This window comes from Silurus meridionalis, chromosome 4, assembly GCF_014805685.1.
Source record: "Silurus meridionalis isolate SWU-2019-XX chromosome 4, ASM1480568v1, whole genome shotgun sequence".
In the NCBI taxonomy this organism is placed as follows: Eukaryota; Metazoa; Chordata; class Actinopteri; order Siluriformes; family Siluridae; genus Silurus; species Silurus meridionalis.
The window spans coordinates 8,689,536-8,712,962 of NC_060887.1; the positions used below are offsets into that span (position 1 = coordinate 8,689,536).

Below are 23,427 nucleotides of genomic sequence, written 5' to 3' on the forward strand. Positions count from 1 at the left end.
TGCTTATCAATGTTTATACCAAGTTTCATTTGGGTTTCAAGTAAGTCTGTCCCTATAAATATGTGCTGGCATTTTGAGCAAAGTCTAGATTTGAGCTGTGTGATATCTGTGCTTTCTAGGAATTCAGTAGCATTTGAACATTGCCCATCTGTCATGTACAAAGAGTGTGATTATAAATAGCTCTGTGAAGAATAAGTAGTGAGAATAATGCACAAGATGAGGTTCAAATTATTGTGGAATTGATCTTTAGTAACCAGCAAAACAATATTTTACTAAATTAATCACCATTTGTAACAAACAAATATTAAATCCTTGGTCATACTAGTGAGCTTTCCAGGAATCAAACGCATGGACTATATGTTTTTGACCCTCCTATGTGGCACAACACAAAAGTGCTTGTCTTATCTGCATGAGATAACAGGAGCCGAAAGCATAAGAGGTGAGGGAGGTGGTAAGCTTAGTGGTTACGGCATTGGACTTTGGATCTGAAGGTCATGAGTTAAGGTCAAATACCTGCCATACCAAGTTGCCGCTCCTGGGCCTCTGAGCAAGGGATAAGGGTGTCTGCAAAAATAATGTAAATGTAATGTACATGTAAATGTAAGAGAGTAAAACTGGCCATGCATTAAACTCTCTCCCCTGTCAATCACAGAGACATTATTAAATTGCGAGTGTCTATTTGCAGAAGAGGGAGGATATAAATATATAGAAGACTGAGGATAGCACATTGCAAGTGTGTTATGCTGGCCGGTAACGACCCATGAGCGGAAGAAAGAGTTAGCATTCGTGACATAATTGTTGTAAAATGTAAAAAAAAGAGTAAATATTTAACATTAATCCCATAATTAACTGTGTAAGCACATGCATTTAATTAAAACATTACAATTGAGAAATGCAATGAATGAATGCTTTAATACAAAATGTCAGAAAAAAATTAGTTTGTTTCTTAACACAATGCTGAACTTGGCAGTGCCGGTTTCTGCAGCAACAATTATAGCAGCAGGTTTCTGCAGCCCCACTTCATTAGAATCACATTATGAAACCATCAGCAATCCTGGCCAGGTTTTCTTGCTTACACTAGCTTTAAAGACTTACTGACAGTTAGAGTAGTGTAATCACAGGGCAACAGAATGTGTAAGTTCATGCCCAAGATCTCAGTCACAGAACTTTAATAAAATCGAGGTATATCTGTTCAAAGAAAGACACCTGTAAAGCTCAGAGGCAAGTCAAATTCACTCCATTCAATTTGAGTTTATTTGTAGTGCACTTTTAACACAAAGACATCGATACAAGGCAGCGTCATAAAAATATATAAATATATAAATTCCTTTTAATTCCTCTTAAATGTATCCCTAATAAGCAATCCAGAGGCAACTGTGACAAGGAAAAATGACAAAATGAATAATAATAATAAAAATAATAATATAATAATAATAATAAAAATAATAATAATAATCTTACATTTTTTATAAACTTTATTTTATATTTTTTTAAAAGCACCTTTAAAAGTTACTTCTCTGAGAGCTTTCCAAACATTAAAATTGGAACTAAAAATAAAATTATTGAAAATAAAAAATAAAAAATTAAGTAAGTAAAATCAACTATCACAGGCACATCACAAAAATGAAAAGAGAAACATCTGTAAGCTATCCTGAAAAAGAAGGATTTAAAAGCAGATTTTAAAACACTAAAAGGTTCAGCCTGTCTAATCAATCAATGGTGAGAGATGTCCAAAATATTGGTGCATAAAGAAGAAATCTAGAGAGGAACCAAACTCCTAAAGGGACCCATCATCATCTGGCTGAGATCCATCTGTTTCAGTTTCAGATGAGCCAGTAATGGAAAGAAATTTCTCAGTTAGAACCGATCAGACTACGCTGCCTTTTCAAAAACATATGTGTATTTTATTTGGATTCTTATACACAAAGAAAGACAGCTTCATCATTTCATTTGACATTCCCATAGCAATATTCCCTGTACTGCCAAAACCTGTTATATTTAGTTTTCCTCTTATTTCCTGCTTTCCTTCAGCTTGACTTAGCTCAGTGCAGTGTACTTCAGGGTGGAATATTCAACCGTTCATAAGTAGTGCAGAAATCCTTTGCTTGAAAAGCTTATGTCAAAACCAATGAAGTGACATTAGAGTGTATGTTTTTTGTTACTTCACTTGAAAGTGAAAGGTGAGAACAGCTCTCAATATATCATGATCAAGACTGTATTTATGTTGTAATTTATTAGAATATACAGAGACCTTCATAACTGATATTAACACAAATTTGATTATGCTTTCAATTTATGTCATTAAAATCATCCTTTAATAATTGTGTTGAAAACTTTCAAAATATAAAAAATTACTGATACCACAGTCTCAAACACTGGACCTATAATAAGAACAAATCATGTCTTCTCAATTTCATGTAAAAACAGAATGTTATACCTCATCAAAACATGTATGTTATCTTCCTGGTTTCGACCTCAGCTTTATACAAATCCTGCAGTAATGCTTTAAAAAATATTTACTGATCACTAGTACTGGTGTATAAAAAGGACTGATCACTAGTACTGGTGTATAATGCAGATCTGCATAAAACCCCCCTTACATTTTTTTCGCTTTATTGCAATGGATTGCATATTTGCAGAGTTTTTAATTTTTACAGCAATAAAATTGCTGAATGCATTTTTCCATCTCACCGGATATATATTTTACTTATAGTGAGTGCCTTTGTATAACGCAGAATCAGACAGCTGGCTGTAAAGGCAACGAGGGTGAGTCTAAGCATTAAGAGCCCAATGCAAAAGTCTCAGTGCTCAGGCAATTATGCAGTGCTGCTCTGCTTAATGAGCAGCGGATGTTTTAGAGACATGAGAGCATGAGCAGCTCCGTTTCTCTCCTGCGAATAACACATGCCGATTCAGGCTTCCATTAACCTTCAGCTGAGGATGAAAGCCTGTAGAGCTGGTGTAACCAGAATGTGAAATAGTTTGTGGTGTGTTCAGTGCAATGGAATGCAAAGACTCGTACTCGAATTGAGGGCTCGCCAGTTCTGTCGTGGTGCTGATGAAAAACATTCGAAATGACAGATCGAAAGTTGTACTCACCTCTTTCTCACGGGTCCTTCTCCTGAGAATTCGCCGTCAGTCTGAGCTGAGCGTCTAGGCCTTTCTGCCTTGCAGCTGCTCACAAAAAGTCCTGATTTCACTCCTGACCCATTGAGGTGTCCGTTCACAAAGGAACCTGAGATTGAATAAAGGAATCGGGGAAAAAAATTTAGTTCATCATTAAAAATAGGCCAAACGATTTTTGCATTTGTGTGAGCTGTTGCCAAGGAATCACAGATGTGAATCCCAACTATGCCATGTCCATGCATGGACCTGAGTCATTGAAAGCTATATTAGCCCTGCTCTCTGCCCAGGTTGATGAACGTAAACATGGCATTAAGTCTGTCCTGTTGATCAGTAAAACCCAAGCGAATTGTGCGGATGAGGCTGTTAGACACTACTCTGAGAGTGTACAGCTGCTCTGTGATATTCCATGATGCATGTGATAGACTTCATCCTCCCCCGTTGGTGGCTGTGCTGTGATACGAGGACAAACTGGAAAAATGAGAATGACCAAAACTAAGGGTATTGTAGGCTGAAACGTATTCTCTCTTGTGCACAGGTTTGTAGAAGGAAAATGATTTTAGACCCTGGCAACACAATGTGCTTGTTAGAGAAAGATAGAGAACAGGACAATAAAAAGGTTTTGTTGGAAGAAATTAGTGGTGACTAAACAAGCTATGGGAAAAGCTCTGTGGTTTATTATCTACCATGTAAGTAGAATTGCTTCTTACACACTGCTTTTAAACCCTAGTGATATACTGGGCCTTATATTACTCACACTGTTACTATGTAACTACCATGTCAATGTCACTGCCGCGCACACGGCCCTTAACCCTAAACTGCTCATCCAGACCGGCTTACAGTTCTATCATTTAGACAACATAAATGTAATATGTTGGGCTGCTACCAATTAGGGCATCTGTTAATTGGCTAAAATGTAAATGTGGGGCATTGTGGGGAAAAAAAGGTGGTGATCAAGTTTCAGTGGGGGACTGAAAAACGGATAGCATTCATATAATCGCCAAAAACACACAACCGAGCAAAACAAAGAGGCCCTTTTATGTACTATTCCAACATGTCTGTCTGCATTCCTTCAAAGGATTTCCTACTTATTAATCAGTTTGGGATACTCATCAGAATTATTACCACTGTTCTGTGGTATCCTTCACTCGACTAACACCATGCTATTAATACAAAAGCAGCTTCAAAAGCATTTTACCACTTTAAAACCAAAAGGTTTCAATTAAGAACTGGAAATGTATCTACATGTTTATGTTTAAATATTATTGGTTTTCACCAGGTTCCTTGTGGACCTTATACACAGCCAGATCAATAAATATTCATACTCTGTGTCCTCAAATAAAGTGGAGCTCAAATGAAATAATGAACATGAGCGTAAGTACAAACCGCAAACCTATTGGCATTCAAAGCAGATCAGTAACCAGTTAAAAGACCCGGTTTTAAGTGCTCAAGTTGTCCAAACATTTTTGTCCCCCCAAAAAAGAGGGATTGTATATATAATGCTGTAATTCTTACACGGTTCATCGTATGTGAGGTTCTATGCAAATAACACAAAAAATGAAGGCTGAACGGTTTGATTTCATTTAATGTATTATTTAATTAGTTAATTATTTAAACTGTCATTTTTAATGCTTGGCCGCAAATCTTTTGCAGTTAATGGCAGCCTGAGCCCTGGAACCTGTAGACCTGGAAGCTGCTTCCCTTCTGAACACTCTCTTTCTCTGGTGTAAGTTCATATTTGTCTCATCAGTTAACTCTGAACTGTACAGGTCTTTCTAGTTGCATGATCTGCCTGACAGTTGTGAAGCAGATTTTGAAACCCTTGTATACAAATATAGAAGTGTTTAATCCATTATGTAATAACATTTAGTGTAAACTTATAATAAAAACGAGCGTGAATGTCCAAATATTTAAAGACCAAATCTACTTTGCAGTCAGACATAAAAAATGGTCATACTTATAATGACTATTTCTATTGAGCAGCTCAATTTCTCCAGTAAAGAAACATGTCAGGATGATCTGAAGATTACTGGCCAGGAAAACCACAAGCAATGAAACACTTCTTTAAGCAGGCAAGCAGTCTACTTATAATAAATCAGCGCTGTATGGATGAACACACGGTGATGATGATGGGTTCCCTTATGAATTGTGTACTTTTGTCCAGACTGGACTATTGTAATGCATTGTGATGCCCTGCATCATTAATAAACAAGCTACAGTTTATCCAGAATGACAAACACAGACACACCCCCCCTAGTTTAAGTGCAGATTAAAAACGTATATTTTTAGTGAGTTCTACACATAACACACATCACATCACCTTGTGCTCCAGTACATCTGATCACATGCACATTATCAACTCTCCATTGCTTCTCTTTTTTTCCCCATCCCGAGGCATCCTGAGGTTGCACCAGCCTCAGTCATGTCCCACCTCATTAAGATTGCGGACCTTTAAAGAAGTAGATGCCCACAAACATCCTGAACCATCTAGAGGCGTACCAGTGCCATTTGGATCCCACTTCATGTGGAGTTTGAACATTGGACCTCTCTGAGTGTTTAAAGGCTCTGGCATGGAGAAGCTGCTTAGTAGCTCCTAGTTCTATAACCACAAATGACTGTATAAGACTTTAGAAAGGATATTACTCATAATCTTACATTCCGGTGCTCATGTTAGTTCTCACTCTCCAGTGTTCTGTATTGTTTAAAGACTATAAATCACACTCTTGATGTCACCCAAATGAGGATGGGTTCCCCTTTTGAGTCTGGTTCCTCTCAAGGTTTCTTCCTCATAATATTTAAGGAAGTTTTTTCTTCCCACAGTCGCCACAGCTGCTAATACGAGATAAATACACATTGTTAAATTCTGTAAAGCTGCTTTGAGTTGCTTTGCTGCTTGACTTTCTTACGAAGAACTCAGGGAGTTTTTCCTTGCCGCTTTCGCCACTGACTCTCTCATTAGGACTAAATCTTTAGGGACTTTTTTTCTTTCCATTTTACGTCATTTGGGACTTATCCAGAGTGACTTACAACTGAGCAGTTAAGGGTTAAGTCCAATGCCTTAAACACTGCTACCACCAGCCCTGAATTTATGATGTTAAAAGTTATATCCGCAATCTTTTTATTTCTATAATTGAATTGAAATGTATAAACACTGATTATTTTTTTACACATCTTTTCTATTAAGCAAAACGAATCCATTAGGGGAAAAAAAACACTATATTGCTTTCATACAGAATTCTCTATTCTGGAACTTGTAGCTCTATTCCAGAATGTAGTTCTCTATTTGTGGAATTGTAGTCTATATTACATTTGGGCAGGTACTCTCCAGAGCCACTTTCAATGATCTTGTTTATACACAGTTTATAACTGAGCTGTTGAAAGCAGTTGCAGCGGTGGGATTTGACGTCTTTACCACTAAGCTACCACTTCCCAAATGTACTTCCTACCCAATTATATAAGTACAGGAACTCACTATTATTATAATAATTATTATAAAAATTATTTTTATTATATATATATATATATATATATATATATATATATATATATATATATATATATATATATATATATATATACACACACAGTACACAATTTACTTTTACACACAGTATATTATATACCGTATTTTCCGGACTATACGCCGCTACTATTTTCCCATGCAGTGAACCCCGCGGCTTAAACAATGAAGCGGCTAATTTATGGATTTTTCCTGGGTTTTTCCCAGTTTCACAAGCTTCAAGCCAAAAAACTGAGCACCATAACATTAGACCAATGAAATTGCCTAACGGGTTTAGGTGACCAATGAAACTCTTTATATTAAATCAGATGCGCTCCCACTGAATCGGGCCGCACCACATCATAAATATGGATGAGGTTCCTCTGACTTTTGACCTGCCGCTCACTCACACTGTCTACAGGAAATGCGAATCATTCGTCACGCTAAAAACAACCGGCCATGAAAAAACACACTTCATCTGTGTTCTGAGCTGCACGGCATCGGGAGAAAAGCTTTCACTTCGATTCGATTTTTCGCACGACGATGCCAAAAGAAAAACTTGTTGTAAAAGGAAGGAGGAAGACAGTGAACAATGACTTTCTTGGTAGGCTACTGTTTAGATACAAGCCGTGAAACAGACGACACCTGCGGCTTATAGACAGGTGCGGCGTATTTATGTTCAAAATAAAAATCTTTGTCAAATTCAGTGGGTGCGGCTTATATTTGAGTGCGCTTAATAGTCCGGAAATTACGGTATTCATAACAGATGAACAGTATACACTAAAACCTCCTTTTTTCTAACCTGAAACTTCCTACTAAATAATTTTATTTCTCTTATTCCTTGTGTGTGTGTGTGTGTGTGTGTGTGTGTGTGTGTGTGTGTGTGTGTGTGTGTGTGTGTGTGTATTTGGGTTGATAAGATACAAATTGGCATTTGTATGGCGATGCATTGTTTTAAACATATTTGCATCAGTAAAAAGATGGGTTATACTTTTAGTATTTTGAAAGCTAAACATTTGTGAACACTTTTTAACACGTAGATTGATTTACGCTAAACTGTTTCTCAAGCACGTTCTCTCAGCACCACTGCTGCTACGTAAATATGATGTATAACGTAAATATGATGTATAACGAGACTACAGAGACCGTGATGTGTCCTCAGCGTTTCATAAAATATACAGATGGTCTCAGAGTTAGGATTTTTGATACGACAAAATTGTCCAAATTTATTTTTTAATTGCGCAACAGGCACAGGCATCAGCGTAAGATACGTCGAATAACATATGATGAGCGTATCTCTCGCCCTGTGAGATGCCCCACTCTCGCTAGCCGTCGACGGAGTAAAGTTGTCTCAGTGTGTATTATTTGTTCTGTTTCAAACGGCAATTTTAGTGATAAAAGCATGTCTTCGTAGCGCCCAAATATGTCTCCTGCTTGCAGGGGAAAAAAAAGAAGAGGAAAGCCATCAGTTTGGAGCAGAAAATTTCAATTATATATCAGTATGAAGCAGGAAAGACCATCACAGTCATAGTACCATCTTCCACTTACGAAATTTTTGACTTATCTCCATCATAAGTAGGGGATTACCCTATTAATAATGCAGAACTGTCATATTTCTTCCATTGGGTATTGCATTGACTCGCATTGTGTTGAATTGAAATCGGATCGCACTGAATCATAAAAGGGGGATTCATATCGCTTCATTTGCATCTTAAATGTATCGTGTCTATGACTATGCATCGAGATGCGAATCGCACCAGCCTCAGTTATGGAAATACACATCACTAGTGTGTATACTTTCGCATTTCCTTTTGCCAAGCTCACCAAGACTTTTGTATGTATTTTATTTTTTGATTAAAACAAAAGCCAGTGTGGCTGACTCATGAATTTGGCTTTACCCATGATGACCCCCTGATGATATGAATAGTAACCACTGGAGCTGTCTAAATAAAGACATTGTACTCACATACTACTGACACCGACACACACAGAGTTGGAAAACTGTTAAAGAAGTGATGTAATTCAGTGAAAGCATAATAAGCACATATGCATGCATGCCACGTTGAGGATAACGGCACACACAGCTGACTTCACTCATTAAAACCGCAGTGACTCCAGTAAAACGTAAAGCAGCCTGAGCACACAAAAGCCACAACAGAGAATCGTTCAGGCTATAGTTTACTCCACCAACACACGCTCAACCCAGCTATAATCCTTAATGTAGCAGTAAGTGGCTAAATAGAATAAAGAGCATGATGCATGATGTCACTAATGTGCCTTATTGCAAGCTTTCTCTTCCAAGATGACAATATCCTCATTCTGAGGGCATGAGGGTCACCAAATGATCTGATGTGTATGACAGTACGTATATTACCTGCTCTGGCCTTCACAGTCACCAGAACCCAAATGAGCACCTACTTTGGATCACTGGGTTGAGATTGAGCATATATTTTGGAAAAAAGCCTTTGGGAGAATTGTGTTTGGATGACTTGAATAAGATGGAAGAAAACTGTAGTGTGAGATTTAGGGAAGAGGTCAGACAAAGACTTGGTGGTGGTGAAGAGGTGCTGGATGATTGGGCAACTACTGCAAAAGTGATAAGGGAGACAGCTAGGAAGGTACTTGGTGTGACATGTAGAAAGAGAAAGAAAGCCAAAGAGACATGGTGGTGGAATGAGGAAGTGCAGGAAAGCATAAGGAGAAAGAGGTTAGCACCAACAGCAGAAAGATGAGAAAAGAAGGCAGGAGTATAAGAAGATGCAGCAGCAGGTAAAGAGGGATGTGGCGAAAGCCATAGAAAAGGCATATGAGAAGCTTTATGAGAAGTTGGACACTAAGAAAGGAGAAAAGTATTTATACCGATAGGCCAGGCAGAGGGTGCCAAGAGAGGAGTTTTGGTGTGTAAGGTGTGTCAGAGAAGTATGTGAGGGTGGTGCAGGACATGTATGAGGACAGTGGGCCAGCAGTGAAGTGTGCAGTAGGAACGACAGACTGGTTCAAGGTGGAGGTTGGACTGCATCAAGGATCGGCTCTGAACCCTTTCCTGTTTGCAGTGGTGATGGACAGGTTGACGGACGAGGTCAGACAGGATTCTCCGTGGACTATGATGTTTGCGGATGATATTGTGATTTGCGGTGAAAGTAGGGAGCAGGTTGAGAAGGAGAGGTGGAAGTACGCACTGGAGAGAAGGGGAATGAAATAGGAGTAGGAGTAGGAGTAACTTAGACTTAGATTTGTTGGGTAGCTCTCAGAAACCAGCAGCAATAAGAAAGAAAATGTAAAAGTAACAAAAGAATAAACAAAAGATAATAGCACTTAAATTTAATAATATGAAATGTGATATGTACAATGAAATATGTGCAATACAGTGCAAACAATTGTCAGAAGATTAACTGTAAGACATGTACTTACATGTGTGTGAATGAGAGGGAGGGCAGTGGAGTGGTGCGGTTGCAGGGAGAAGAGTTGGAGAAGGTGGAGGAGTTCAGGTACCAGTGCAAAGAAATGGAGAGTGTGTTAGAGAAGTAAAGAAAAGAGTGCAGGCAGGGTGGAGTGGGTGGAGAAGAGTGTTAGCAGGAGTGATTTGTGATAGAAGAGTATCTGCAAGTATGAAAGGGAAAGTTTATAGGACTGTGGTGAGACCTGAGATGTTGTATGGTTTAGAGACAGTGGCATTGAGTAAAAGACAGGAGGTGTAGCTGGAGGTAGCAGAGCTGAAGATGTTGAGGCACCAAGAAGTAGGAAAAGAGGAAGACCAAGGAGGAGGTTTATGGATATGGTGAGGGAAGACATGCAGGTGGTTGGGTTAAAAGAGGCAGATGTAGAGGACAGGTTGGTATGGAGACGGATGATCTGCTGTGGCGACCCCTAATGGGAGAAGCCAAAAGAAGAAGAAGAAGTGTTTTGATGACTTGCGATGGTCCAACATCTTACTAGTACACATTTTTTACTACAAAATGGCAGATTAGTTCGCAATGATTACAGAATGCAGGTTATATCATTCTCTTTATTCATTAAAAAATGGAGGTGAAAGCTTAATGGTTTGAGGTTGTATTGGAGCAGTGAAGGTTAGAGACTTATTCTGGGTGATGGGAACTGTTCTGTCTGGACTGCGGCTCATTGGAACCAACTTCATCATACAACAAGATAATGACCTGAAGCACACATCCTAGCTCTGTAAGCGTTATTTAGAAAGTATCCTGCCCAGTTACCGCACCTAAATCCTATTGAATTGCTCTGGGTTGAAATGGAACACAAGGTCAGAAAGAAATCTCCAACTAGTAGACAAAAATCTTCCAAGATACATGGGAAAGTATTTTAGCTGCATGTCTTTGAAGAAACAAACTCCCCGAATGCCAAGAGTGTGTAAAGCTGTTATTCATGCTAAGGGAGGATTTAAAAAAAATAATAAATGCAACATCTGTACATTTATTGATTTGTTTGGTCAAAGTAAATCTTTAATCCATTAAATTACCTAACAAAAAGAGCATGCATGTGTCGCTCAGGTGTTTCCAGGCGTGTACAGGATATGATAATCTTATTAAAAATATTACATGTTGATCCAACTGCATATGGTGAACAAATATGTGTAGGGAGTGTGCAGTTTTTTTTAGCTTCAGAAAGGCAGTACAGTTGGTTTGGTTTGCTAATAAAAGCAAGGTTTCTTTTCTCAACCACAAAAAAAGGTTCTCAGTACGAATACAATCCATTTTTGTTTGCATTATTTACTTGCAAGCGAAATGCAATCTTCGAGTTACACGGGGAAGTGTTATTTTGTAGTATTAAAATGACAGGATGGTGTATGACAATAAAAGAAAACCAGTATCAATTAATATTTGCTTTGCAAAAAAGGATCCGCAGGATTATATCATTTAAGAATGAAAAGGGTGTGGGTTAGATCTTCAGGCAAAACAAACTGGCGGTTTGACGATCTGTTAACAAGTGCAAGCTTTTATGGGAATTTCAGTGGAGAAGGGTTTTGGCGGTAATAAAGGATATGAAGGGTGTGGGGACACTTACGCTTTATTATTCCTGTTCCATTGTCAACGCGGCTCTTCTGAGCTCTCTTAAACTCTTTGAGCGAGAGATAAAGCACTCGGCGCACAACTCGCTCCTCTGACCAGGGGATCCCATCGTTATCATCCTGCAACAACAACAAAAAAAAAAAAAAAACATTTACTCCTTCAACTAAGCATGGTGTCAGGTCCACACTTCCATTACTCACTATAAACAGTTATGTAGTTGCCTGAATAATTCAAGATACTGAATAATATTTTTGAAAATAATTCACTGAATAATAGCCTTTTGGGTTACATTAAAATGCAGATAATAAGCACTTTTGCCAAGAACTGTCAAGCATATGCTACAAAAAGTACAAAAGGAAAAAAATGGCATATGGATTATTTGCTCAAACAAGAAACATGAGCCATGTTGCAAGTGACAAAAGAAGCAATATGATATCATAAATATTAAATGTACAGCAAATATTACTCAATATTTTAAAGTTATCACCAGGGCTGTCTTTATATACATAGTAGCTCAGAGCCATAATCATCACATTCATAAATGTAACTACATGTACAATTTGTGCTCCCTGTAAAATTTGGTGTGGGAAAACATACCATGAGAATAAGCTTGATTATTAATAATAATAGTAATGATAATAATAATAATAATAATAATAATAATAATAATAATAATAATAATAATAATAATAATGTTATCAAAAAGACATTGAAAATTGACTTAAGGAGTGCAGCAGTCTGATTCCTCGTATGCGGGGGCAGAGCATTCCTGAGTTTGCGTGTCAGACACCAGAAAGTCCGAGACCCAACAGCAGACGGACCAAAAAGAGGCCAGCAGATGTTGAGAAGACAGAGATTGGGAAAAAGTGCGGTGAGAAAAAAAGTCTGAGAGATAAGGGGAGGCCAAGTCAATAGAGTGCCTTGCAGATGAGGACAAGGAATTTTATAATCGAAATGAGCCTTGATGGGATGCCAGAGAAAAAATGTAAGAATGGGATAATGTGTTCATTAGGATGAAGAGACGGTAATGAGGCAAGCAGCAGTGTGCTGGACCAATTTAGGGGTTTTTTTTCTTTTTCTTTTTTTTTTAAGCTTGAAGAAATGCCAAAAGTAATGGAATGACAATCATCTAGATGGGAAGTGAACAAGGCATGAAGCTGTAATTCAGTAGTAGGAGAGAGTGAACGATGGAGTCTGAAGATAATGCACAGTTGAATAGAGGCAGCATACGTGACTGACCTGATACAGGGCCCAACAAAAACCGACTGAAACGTTTTTCAATTGAGGAAAAAAAAAACCTTTGTCCTGAAAACTAGCTAAGGGTTTTGATACCAATAAGTATATATTAAGCTTTTATTGCCACTGAGTCATTCAGGTTTCTATGTCCATCAGTAAGGAATAGAGTTGAGGGCAAAGCCTGTGAGTGAAGGCCTGTGAGGCCTCTGGTTCTCCAGAGATGTAAAGTTATATACCTTCTTTTTTTTAAAGTTGAGTGAAGACTAAGACAAAGTAGAATAGCCAGGAATCCAGGAATCGGTTCAATACAATGAAGAAAATGACAGCCTGAAGGGTGCAAGGAAGAGGTTGGAGTTCAGATATAGTTGCTATGACAACATGTTCAAGAACTTAAAATGGAAGTCTGGAATTAGGATGGAGGAGGAAATGGAATGTTAATCCAATGGCATGGGGCAGAGTGGAATACATGAAGGATTACACCAATAACAGACCGTTGTGAGTCGGTGTGAATAAATGAATAAAGATGAGGTAATGCTGAAAATATTTGAGGTGGATACAAAAGTTTTCCAAAAGAGGAAACAATTCTTGGTTGTTTTTTCCTAAATTCTTTAGTAATAAAAAAAATATATACACCACATTTTCAAGTAATAGGCGAGTTTGACAGTGGTTAATGCATTTTTGTACCGAGCCAGATGGAATAGTATTGTAATGGGACAAGACTAAAGTTCAATTCTTGAGGTCAACAACGAGGCGTGTTTAGATTTGGAGAAAATGGACCACGGCATGAGAACTTTATGTGCAGAGAAGGAACGCTGAAGTCAAGTGAGAAAGATGGCGCAGTGCAGTAACAGCGCAAAAAAACAGTCGAGCGGCTCATGGAGCAGGGTGGAGAATGTACATGCTGAGAAATGTCAGAAGATTGCAGAAGTGGCAGGAAGTCAGCAGCCAAAGGGCAAGTAGTAGAATCAAAATAGCTATTGAAACCACCAATGAGTAATGCGTTTGGCACATAAATAGATGTTAAATAAGTTGATATATCCTAAAGCAAATATAACCACATTTTAGGAATAAAAGAAAAAAATAGGAGAACACATAAGTCAACAGGGTTTATCTATATGTCAGATTGATACAAATCTGCTACCAGTCCACCTTCATGACTGCTAACTGATTTACACAGATACAAAAGACTGTGTGGAATGCCTTAATCAAATGTGCAAAGTCATTAGGTTGTCGCCAGGTCTCGTCAAATATAAAATGTCTAGATAGAAATGACAAATAAGGCGATTAAAGAAAGCGATTTCCTGCTTAGCAAGTACACAATGAAGTGCTATCATTACTGAAGAGGTGATCTGAGAAGCAGATTCCAAAATATGAGGAAACAGACACAGATTTTCACCGGCAGGATAATAGGGACGGCACTCGCCAGTTCATTGTTGTTGTTAGAGAGGAATTTGTATTTTATTTTAATCCCACCCATGGCTGCAGTGATTATTTCCTTTCGCACCTGCGTATTATTTTTTTATATACACTTTATAGCCAAAAGAATTGGGACACTGGACTTTTTCCAGCCATATATAATTATTCCACGAACTGTTACCACGAAGTTAGAGATACACAATTGTACAGGATGTCTTTGGTAGCATTAAATATTCCCTTAACTTGAACTCGTAGACTCGAACCTGTTCCAGCCTGACAATGCCATTGTGCACAAATGAAGATCTGGCTTACATGGGTCAGAGTGGAATATCTGGAGTGGCCTGCTATAGAGCTCTGACCACATCTTTGTTATGACTTGCAATGCTGTCTGCACCCCAGGCCTCCACACCTTACATCAGTACCTTTACATTGACGGCATCTGGCAGACGCTGTTATCCAGAGCGACTTACAACTTGGCAGTTGACTGTTAAGGGGCTTGCTTAAGGGCCCAGCAGTTAAAGCTTGGTGGTGTTGAGATTTAAACTTTTGACCTTCTGATCCATGTCTAATGTCTTATCCACTGAACGACCGCCTGTCCCCCAGTACCTAACTTACCTACTGATGCCCTTGTGGCTGAATGAGCACAAATGCCCACAACCACACATTTCAAAATGTAGTTGAGCATCTTCCTAGAAGAGTCCTGAAGACCCCAGGTCATGCAGCACTTTGCAAGAACCCAAGATCTTACTCCCATGTTCCTACCCCAAGAGATCCCATGTTTTTTAATGTAGCAAGCTTCATTTCTGACCACCTGCAGGACAACAAAACCACCCTCTTCAATTCTTTTCTTTTCTAAAGCATTCCAATGGTGTTTCACAGACCTAGCTGAAATGTCACTGAGAGAAACCAGACTGAATGGCATTTGTCAGCTTGTGAAGACAAAAAAAACCCACAATGAACTAAGAGTAACCAAGGCCGTGCATCATTTTCAGCTTGACGATGATTACACTTTGTCTTAATGGCTCCAAAATCATTGACTCCTTTAGATCAGGAGCTGGAGGACGTACTTCCAGTGACAAAAAGCAGAGGAGTGGCTATGGTAGAAGTGTATTGTAATATAAACAGAAGGAGGGAAGCACAGTGTAATGGCTGCGCTATAAATAGAGCAGTTAGTGTAGTTAGTGTGCAGTGTTTGAAAGCAACACAGAACCAGAAAGCTCTGGTATTACTGTACACACCATAAAACATCTCCTCTGTATATTCTCCACATTCCTCATCCATGAGCTGACATGCCAAAATATATACACTCGCTGCCTTTCAAGCTCCACACTGTCTCTGTTTCTACTCCGTGTTTACATTTTTTTTTTTTTTTTTTTTTTTTTACAATTTTCACTTGTGTTTATTAGTTGGTGTTTAACCCGTTTGGAGTGTGAGACCACTGAGCTCATCCACCGTGAACCACAATGTGTTCAAACCAATTACAGCACCATGATTGCTCTGAATGAACAAATACAACCAATATATCTTAACATAATTTACAAAGTAAGCATGTATTTTGTTAACGCTTGCCCTGGCTTGCGGTAGACCATGCTCGATAGTGTGCAAGGGACATTTCTGGACAAAAGAACAATCAAGCTAACATCAGCTACAGCAAAATGGTGGCATTGCAGGCATTTATAGATGAGGGCTGGTGTTATATAATTTGGATCTAATCCAACAACTGTACATATGAACTGCCTTTGAGAACCAGAAGCCTAAAGCCTAACCTTAATATCTAAAAGTAGGCCTACTACTGTAATTTTCTTTTGTACTGAGAATTGGTAAATGTTGGTCCTATGTGGGTTCCTGGAATATCGTTGTCAGGATAATTATGTACATTTGACTTAGTAAATACATACATACATCCATCTTCCACATTTAAAACATTCACCATTTTTAGTAAATTTGGAATGAACTACAGGCAATTGAGATTATAGGGATACAATTTCATAATAATCAAAAGTACTGTTAGCATTTTCTAAGCTAACTGGCTCATTTTACATATAAGTGCTGTACCTAATAGTTTCCAGTTCAAGCAATCAAGCAAAGTTTGTGAGACCGAACTAAAGGTTTCCAAGAGAAGTTCCAAAAACATCTACCGGAGTGCAGTGGCACTTTAAAGATTATGCACCGTTATCTATGATCCTGAATGTGGGCTTTGTGTTGCTTATCAAATGCAACATGTTGGCACTTTTACCTAGCAGTGAAGACAGATTGGTGCAGGTCAAGCCAAAAAATTAAGAAAAAATACCTCACAGCCCCCTCACACAGTATGACAACAATACAAAGGTTCTTCATCTGTATGCCACTCTCTTACACACTCATCCTGTCTCGAATACACAAGAAACAAGAATTTGTTCATGGGTAGCAACTTTTATAAATCATACTCTAATATACCAATTAAAACAATATACATACCTTTCTCTAAATATGTAATGAATAATGAGGAAAGTGGGTTCTTCTCATTTGCCATCCCATCAATGGCACTAGTCATTAGTGTCAATGTAAATCCCACCTTCTTCAGTTTGACTGGCTGATTTGGACAAATTGACAGCGATGAGTGGGACTGCACTTTCTTATAACGTCATCTTATTTTGCATTTTGAGCTGATTTGGGATACAGGGCTAATAACAGTCCCCTTCAAAAGTATTGGAACAGCAAACCTTTTGACTTGCTATACACTTAAATATAAGAGTCTGTGCCATGATCACCTCGGATTCTTGTTCTTGGCTGACAGGAGTGGAACCTGACGTCTCCTGCTCTTGTAGCTTATCTAACTCAGGGTTTGATGTGTTGTGCATTCTGCACTGAGCTTCCACCACATAATTAGCTGATAACCGCAAATACCGTGAAAGTGGGGGTATATCTAAACGTGTTAAATAATGTAGAACGTGGCACCTAAATATAAATAGCATTTGTAAAATATTTGTCGGAATTCAGGTTTAATCATAACATAGAAACAGCACTGGTTAAAGTGGTGAATGACCTGCTATGGGCCTCTGGTCAGGGTTGTGTCACTGGGGTTGTTGGTGTTGCTAGGGCTTAGTTCAGCTTTGACACTATTGATCATAGTATTCTCCATGCTTGACCAGAAAATGTTGTTAAGAGTTCAGGGAATGGCCCTCTTTAGGCTCAGGTCTTATCTTTTTTGTTGTAGGCACACTGTTTTTCCCTTGTATATGATAATGACATACAATTATAGCAAAGCCAGATGAGAGACACCAAATAATAAAGTTGAGGAATGCATAAAGGACATAAGACAAGTCTTAACTACTTTTCTACTTAATTCTGCCAGAATTACCTGTACTAAGGTCACATGCAGCTAGAAGTAAGAATTTTATATCTGTTGCATCATGTGCAGCAAAAAAAACACCTTGGTGTGATTGTTGACTCATTTCGGGCTCATGTAGAGATCATTATTGTTGGGGATTCTTATATAGCCTTCTTTCATCAAAAAAATATTGCTAAAATAAAAAATATACTGACCCTACACAATGCAAATAAAGTAGTTCTTGCTTTTTGTTACCTGTATTATCAATTACTGGGAACACGTAATGTCTGAATGTTCTAGTATGTGCACGAACAAGCTCCGGTTAGTCCAGAATGCAGCTGCAAAATGTTCTTCCTAGAGTTAAAAGACTCTACCTTAGTCAGCTTGTTTGAGCTCCCAAACAGGACTCAAAACTGTTTTGCATTGAATATTAAACTGACATATGAAGCACCAATGGTCTCATGTGGAGTGCTCGAGCGAATATCTGATCTAATACGATCTGCCACAACTTCTACAATCAAAAGGGCAACAATCAATTTTCACTCTTTTCGCAGACATTTGGCACTATTCATAGTTTAAACATTTAAACAGGCCACACCTGTGTAACAAGAAACGCCATTCGGTCACAGGTACCAATATTTCTGATCGTTTGAAAATGTGTGGGATCAAACAAAATATATTAGGACATGATGTATTAGGACATTGCATTCTGTTTCATAATCTCATACTCATCTCCTCAAAGTAAATGTCAGCATACCTAGAAAAAAATAAAAGAATTGGCCTTTCTGTTCCATTACTTTTGGAAGAGAATGTATGCCTAATTAAGCATTATAGTGTTCCTTGTTTAGTTCATTTTTGTATGACCTTGTAGTCTATGCATTTAAAGGTCTATTATATCATCTAAGTGTATTACTGTATTATTATTTATGTAATTGTATTATTACTAATTGTATAATATTGTGTGTGGAACAAATCGGTTTCACAATATATCCCCTACTGCTAAGCATTTCTTCTAATAATGTTCATTATTTTTAACTACATATATATGTAAAGTTTGTATAAATGTAGTAAAATGGTTCCTGTTTTTATTGTTATCTGAGACATTCTCTAGGTCGCACACCCTAAAGATAAAGAAAACTGTTCTGTGTTACAGAGAAATCTCTCTTCACGTTTGTTGAACGCCCATTTTTGTCATTTTAGCAACACCAAGGGTTTCACTGTGTGTTGAGGACAGCCAGGCATGCATATAGGAATGCTCTTTGCCTCGTTCACTTTATGAAGACAGTGACCTTGTTTATATGTATATTTCAATAATACAAATACATTCATTTTAACTGCAGACACACAATTCAGTTTGATACACACTATCAAGTCAAATAGCTGACGTTTGTTGATCTCACTAACTGAATTTTCCACCTGTGTGTTTTAACGAGTCTTAAACAATGTCCAACTCAGCACAAATATGCTTCACAACCAGACAAGAAACATCTTTGACAAGAAACAAGTGCAGGACACTTTGCTCAGCAGTCAATATTCATGTGATATTCTGGTGAATATCAAAATCTAAGGTAACTTTTTTCATTTATTCATCTTCATTAAGCAATTTATCCTAATCAGGATCATGGCAGATCTGGATTTAATCCCAGAAACACTGGGCATGGAGCAGGAATGCTCTCTAGATGTGTGCGGCCCCACAGGCACTTCAGCATAGTCAATTACCAAGTGTTAGGTAGGTAAGAGATAACCAGAGAACCCAAAGGAAACCCAAGTAGACACACAGACAGTAACCCAAACTCTAAGGAGACATTACAACCTGCTCCAACCCCAAGGCCTACATTACAGTTCTGGATTCACATTCCATATCGTCCTTGTAATACTACTACTACTTTAATAAGCTTCATTTATAACATAATATGCTTAATTTTCACACAGGATCATGTTTTGGACCAATAGCACTTGTCAGCCCATGACTTGTTACTTCTCAACTATGAACGTAATCACGTTTAAAGCTTTACATGGTCACTATTCTTCAATTCAAATCGCTTTACGCTATGCCAAATGCGGTCAATGCAGAAAACATTTGCTCAATCTGTTTGCGTGATCGGTGGAATTATTCGATTGCAGGCTACAGGCGCACACTGCTTACAAAACACGAACAAGAGTTTCATCTGAGAATTAAATCCCTACTCATGATTCCTCAAATGTAGTGTGGGAGTTTTTAATACTTTTAATGCAAGCACATAAATGTTTGTTCAGAGGTGTAACTGTGTCCAATTTCATGAATGTGTTTCTGGATGTCTATCGGGAAAAATTGTTTAAAAGAAATCCCTAAAGTCATACACGGCTAATTAATTAAAGTGCACTTGCAATGTACACCGACCAGGACACATTAGAGTTTCATCTTTAATACATTAAAGATATTTCCAAATCGTCCAAATGTAATCATGTGTATTTTCAGTTTACACACCCACAAAGTGCTCTGTGCTGTTTTCAACATGAACGGCCGAAGGTTAAGTAAATTGCTTGTCTGCCTGAGATGCTCATGGGGGAATCCTTTTTTTTAAGGACTATAAAAAGAAAACACATATACTTGAAGACATGTTGCATAAATGGAACACAGAGTTCCTGCTAAAGTTCATAGAGACGTCCATGGAGAGTTAACATACAGAAGCCATCTGCATATCTTACAACTCTTTGACCCAGCAGGATTCTCATAACAACAGTAGTTATTAGTATCATAAAATGCACTAACCATGCCCCCTCCCCCCCAGTAGTTACAACTGGGTTGTGAGTAATAAATTAAGTTGCAAACACCACAATGCAGCAGAGTCTGACTCAGAAAACAGAACTGATATACATACCTCCAGGGCATACAGTGTCCCACTGACCTATTGACAGTGGCGTAAGTATAATACTATGCAGTCAAGTACTGAATAAAAAAAGTCATTTTAGTTCTTCCAACTTTAAATACTGATTAATGATCGCCACTTGTCACAATGAATGGAAGGTTTCTGTGCTGATTCTCATACTGTTTTTGCCTATTAATACTTCGACATATGTCTGTTTTTCAACATTATATATATATATATATATATATATATATATATATATATATATATATATATATATATATATATATACACCCAGTTTTAATAAACTTGTCATTTTACTTAGAAAGACACATCAGCTTTTTTTACTTTTACTTAAACACATCAGCTATACTGACAAAATCAGCATAAAGATAGAGTATTCAGTGTTCAGTCACGTGTTAAAACATTCAGCATGTTGTATAGTACGTCTGTACCTTTCAGACTATAAGCCCAAATCCTTCCACTCATAGAAACTTTACTTTCAAATGTCTCATATGTATTATAAAATTAACTATAAAATTCATACTTAAATCATTTTCAATGTTATTTATTTGTTACATTTCTCCTGTAGGGAATTATACTGCACTTTACCTAAATTAAAGGGTTTTCACATTTTGGATTTTGAACAACTCCAAAACTAATTGGATAAATAATTAATCGAATAAGTCGAATTTAAGCAATCGTTTTTCTCAAACATTCTTGGATTTCTTGCACCAACAATGTTAACTAGCTAGATAACGTCTAGCCTTTAACTGACTTGTATCCTCGTCTTTTATACGCTGCATGCAAATAAGCACAATGGCTTCTGCTGATCTACACACACAAATATGGCTGTTAAGCACAACAGTAATTCGATTCCTAGCCGCTGATTAAAAGAGGCAGTTAACATACATTAGGAAATGTCGGGGGCAGACATTTATAGTACTCCCAAAAAAAAAAAGATACAAAAAAGAGACGGCTACCTTATGCTGACTTCTGTACAAAATTATTACTGAAGAAGAAATAATGCCCAGAATATAATCGGCTAGCTAGCGAACAGTCATCTGACTGGAACAGTGAAGAATGCATTTGTGCTGAATATTGCAATAGATCACAATATCTTACACCTGAATGTCACCACATGGCTATTTCTAAACTCTGTGAGATGAGGTGACAAACCATGTATTATGTGCTGACAGTGGCCCGGGTGAGCGTCCATATCCATACACAAAGTTTGTCACCCAGAAAGACAAAGCAAACATTGAGGGCCTGGTGTGGTGGTGTTGTGTGTGTGCGAGAGTGTGTGAGTGCCACTTGAGTGCCAGTTGTGTGCTGATAAGACCGACACTGACAGGCTCATTTATACGACTACATGGTCAACAGCAGCTGGCCCAGGCTCACTGCGCTCCTACAAATTACACTTTATGACCAGCTGAACTCATTGGGGGCAAACACACAAAGAGGCAATGCCTTTTTTCACAGCCGGCCCAGTTTTTACCACCACATCGTCAGACACACTTTGTAACCGTATCTCAGAAAACAGGCAAAAGAGACACATCTAGAATTAGGATATCTAACTGTGTCAATATACAACAAGTCTTGTGATACATACAGGTTCCTTAACACGGGTGAACTAGCTTTACCAGCTTTTTAACTGTTCTGCATTCTTTTGATTCTTCCTGGATACACCTAGGAGAAGCTTGGGATCATTCGGAAGCATGCCATTTTTTTTAAACTATCTGGAGTTAATGATATATAAAGTAAGCAGGCATGAGCTGTTACTTTAATGTACAATATATTGTCATCTAAGACTCTTCAGTGCGCTTGAGTAGGTGGCATTCTGATTTACGCATACATTTCCGATTGACAAAGCAGGATTAAATCAGCTGTGTAGTGCTTTTTTATATTCTTAATACTGTACACTGTAGTAACAGCACACAACTATGAATATATAATATCCACACAGTATGTACTATCCATGCATGTAGGACCAAACGATTAATCAACATCATGTTCTGGGGTTTTTTTTTGGTTTTTTTGCCATCCAACAATTTAGGCTGAACAAAGGCAGAAGTAATTGTTGAGAAGTATGAAGCTGATTGCTGGGTCAATAATTCATCTGAAGAACATCATTCTTCAGTTACATGCTTGCACAAGGTGTGTAAGAAATAATCCTCGTTTCATGCCGGATGCCTTACAGTGCAGGGAATCCTGAAACTGGAAGAGCAATCACTTCACATGTTTATGTGGCTTCTGCTCAAACACACCGGATTAACCCTTAAGGAGCTTTTAGAATGAAAATAAAGGGGGCGATTCAATGAAAAAAAGATGCATCATCGATGTCAAACTTTTAGTGGGTTGGATACAAGAAAGGGACAATAAGGAGACAAAGAAACGCTTGAAAGTTGCAAAACCCGGAAACAGCACGCGCAGCGAGTGTTAGACCAAAAATATTCGGTCAGAGAGAAAAAGATCAGTCGAGCAGCTCGGGGATTTTACACACGCAGCACTGTGACATATAAATCAGACACCGATGTCTAATAGAGATGCCGTGGATGGATGAATATTCACACTGATCCGTGTGACACAGGAGTATGCGGTTGTATGTGGCACGCGCGCAGACACGCGCGCGCGCACACACACACCGCAATATTTGGGTCAAGCGCGAGACCCGCACACTGCCGCTATATTCCCCCGAATTCAGCTCCCATGAACCCGGAGATTTCATAAAGGAAAAGCACAGTCATGACGGATCTGGGAGTTGATATGATTCGTGCTGCAATATTCATCCTGGGAAAGATTTTGCAGGGTGCCATAATAGGGACAAGGACAAAACCATTCCGCGTTCTGAATATTTACATAGATTTATGTTTATATATTATATATTATATTATATATAGGCTACACTTACAAATTTCTTCTGAATGATATTTCTCTTCGGCCTTTCCGTGCCCATCTTGCTCTCTTGAA

General features: G+C 38.2%; 1 protein-coding gene across 1 annotated transcript in view; it reads right to left on the reverse strand.

Annotated features, from left to right (window-relative positions):
* Positions 1-1,603: 1,603 nt before the first annotated feature.
* LOC124384442 (protein Jumonji-like) overlaps positions 1,604-23,427 on the reverse strand; it is a 22,521-nt gene continuing 697 nt past the window's right edge. The window contains exons 1-4 of the mRNA XM_046847290.1: positions 23,369-23,427; positions 11,642-11,765; positions 3,100-3,235; positions 1,604-1,812 (exon numbers count right to left, since the gene is read on the reverse strand). The exon at positions 23,369-23,427 is cut by the window's right edge and continues 697 nt beyond it. Coding sequence (XP_046703246.1) covers positions 1,794-1,812; positions 3,100-3,235; positions 11,642-11,765; positions 23,369-23,413 — 324 coding nt within the window. The 5' untranslated portion in view covers positions 23,414-23,427 and the 3' untranslated portion in view covers positions 1,604-1,793. The remainder of the gene's footprint in view (positions 1,813-3,099; positions 3,236-11,641; positions 11,766-23,368) is intronic.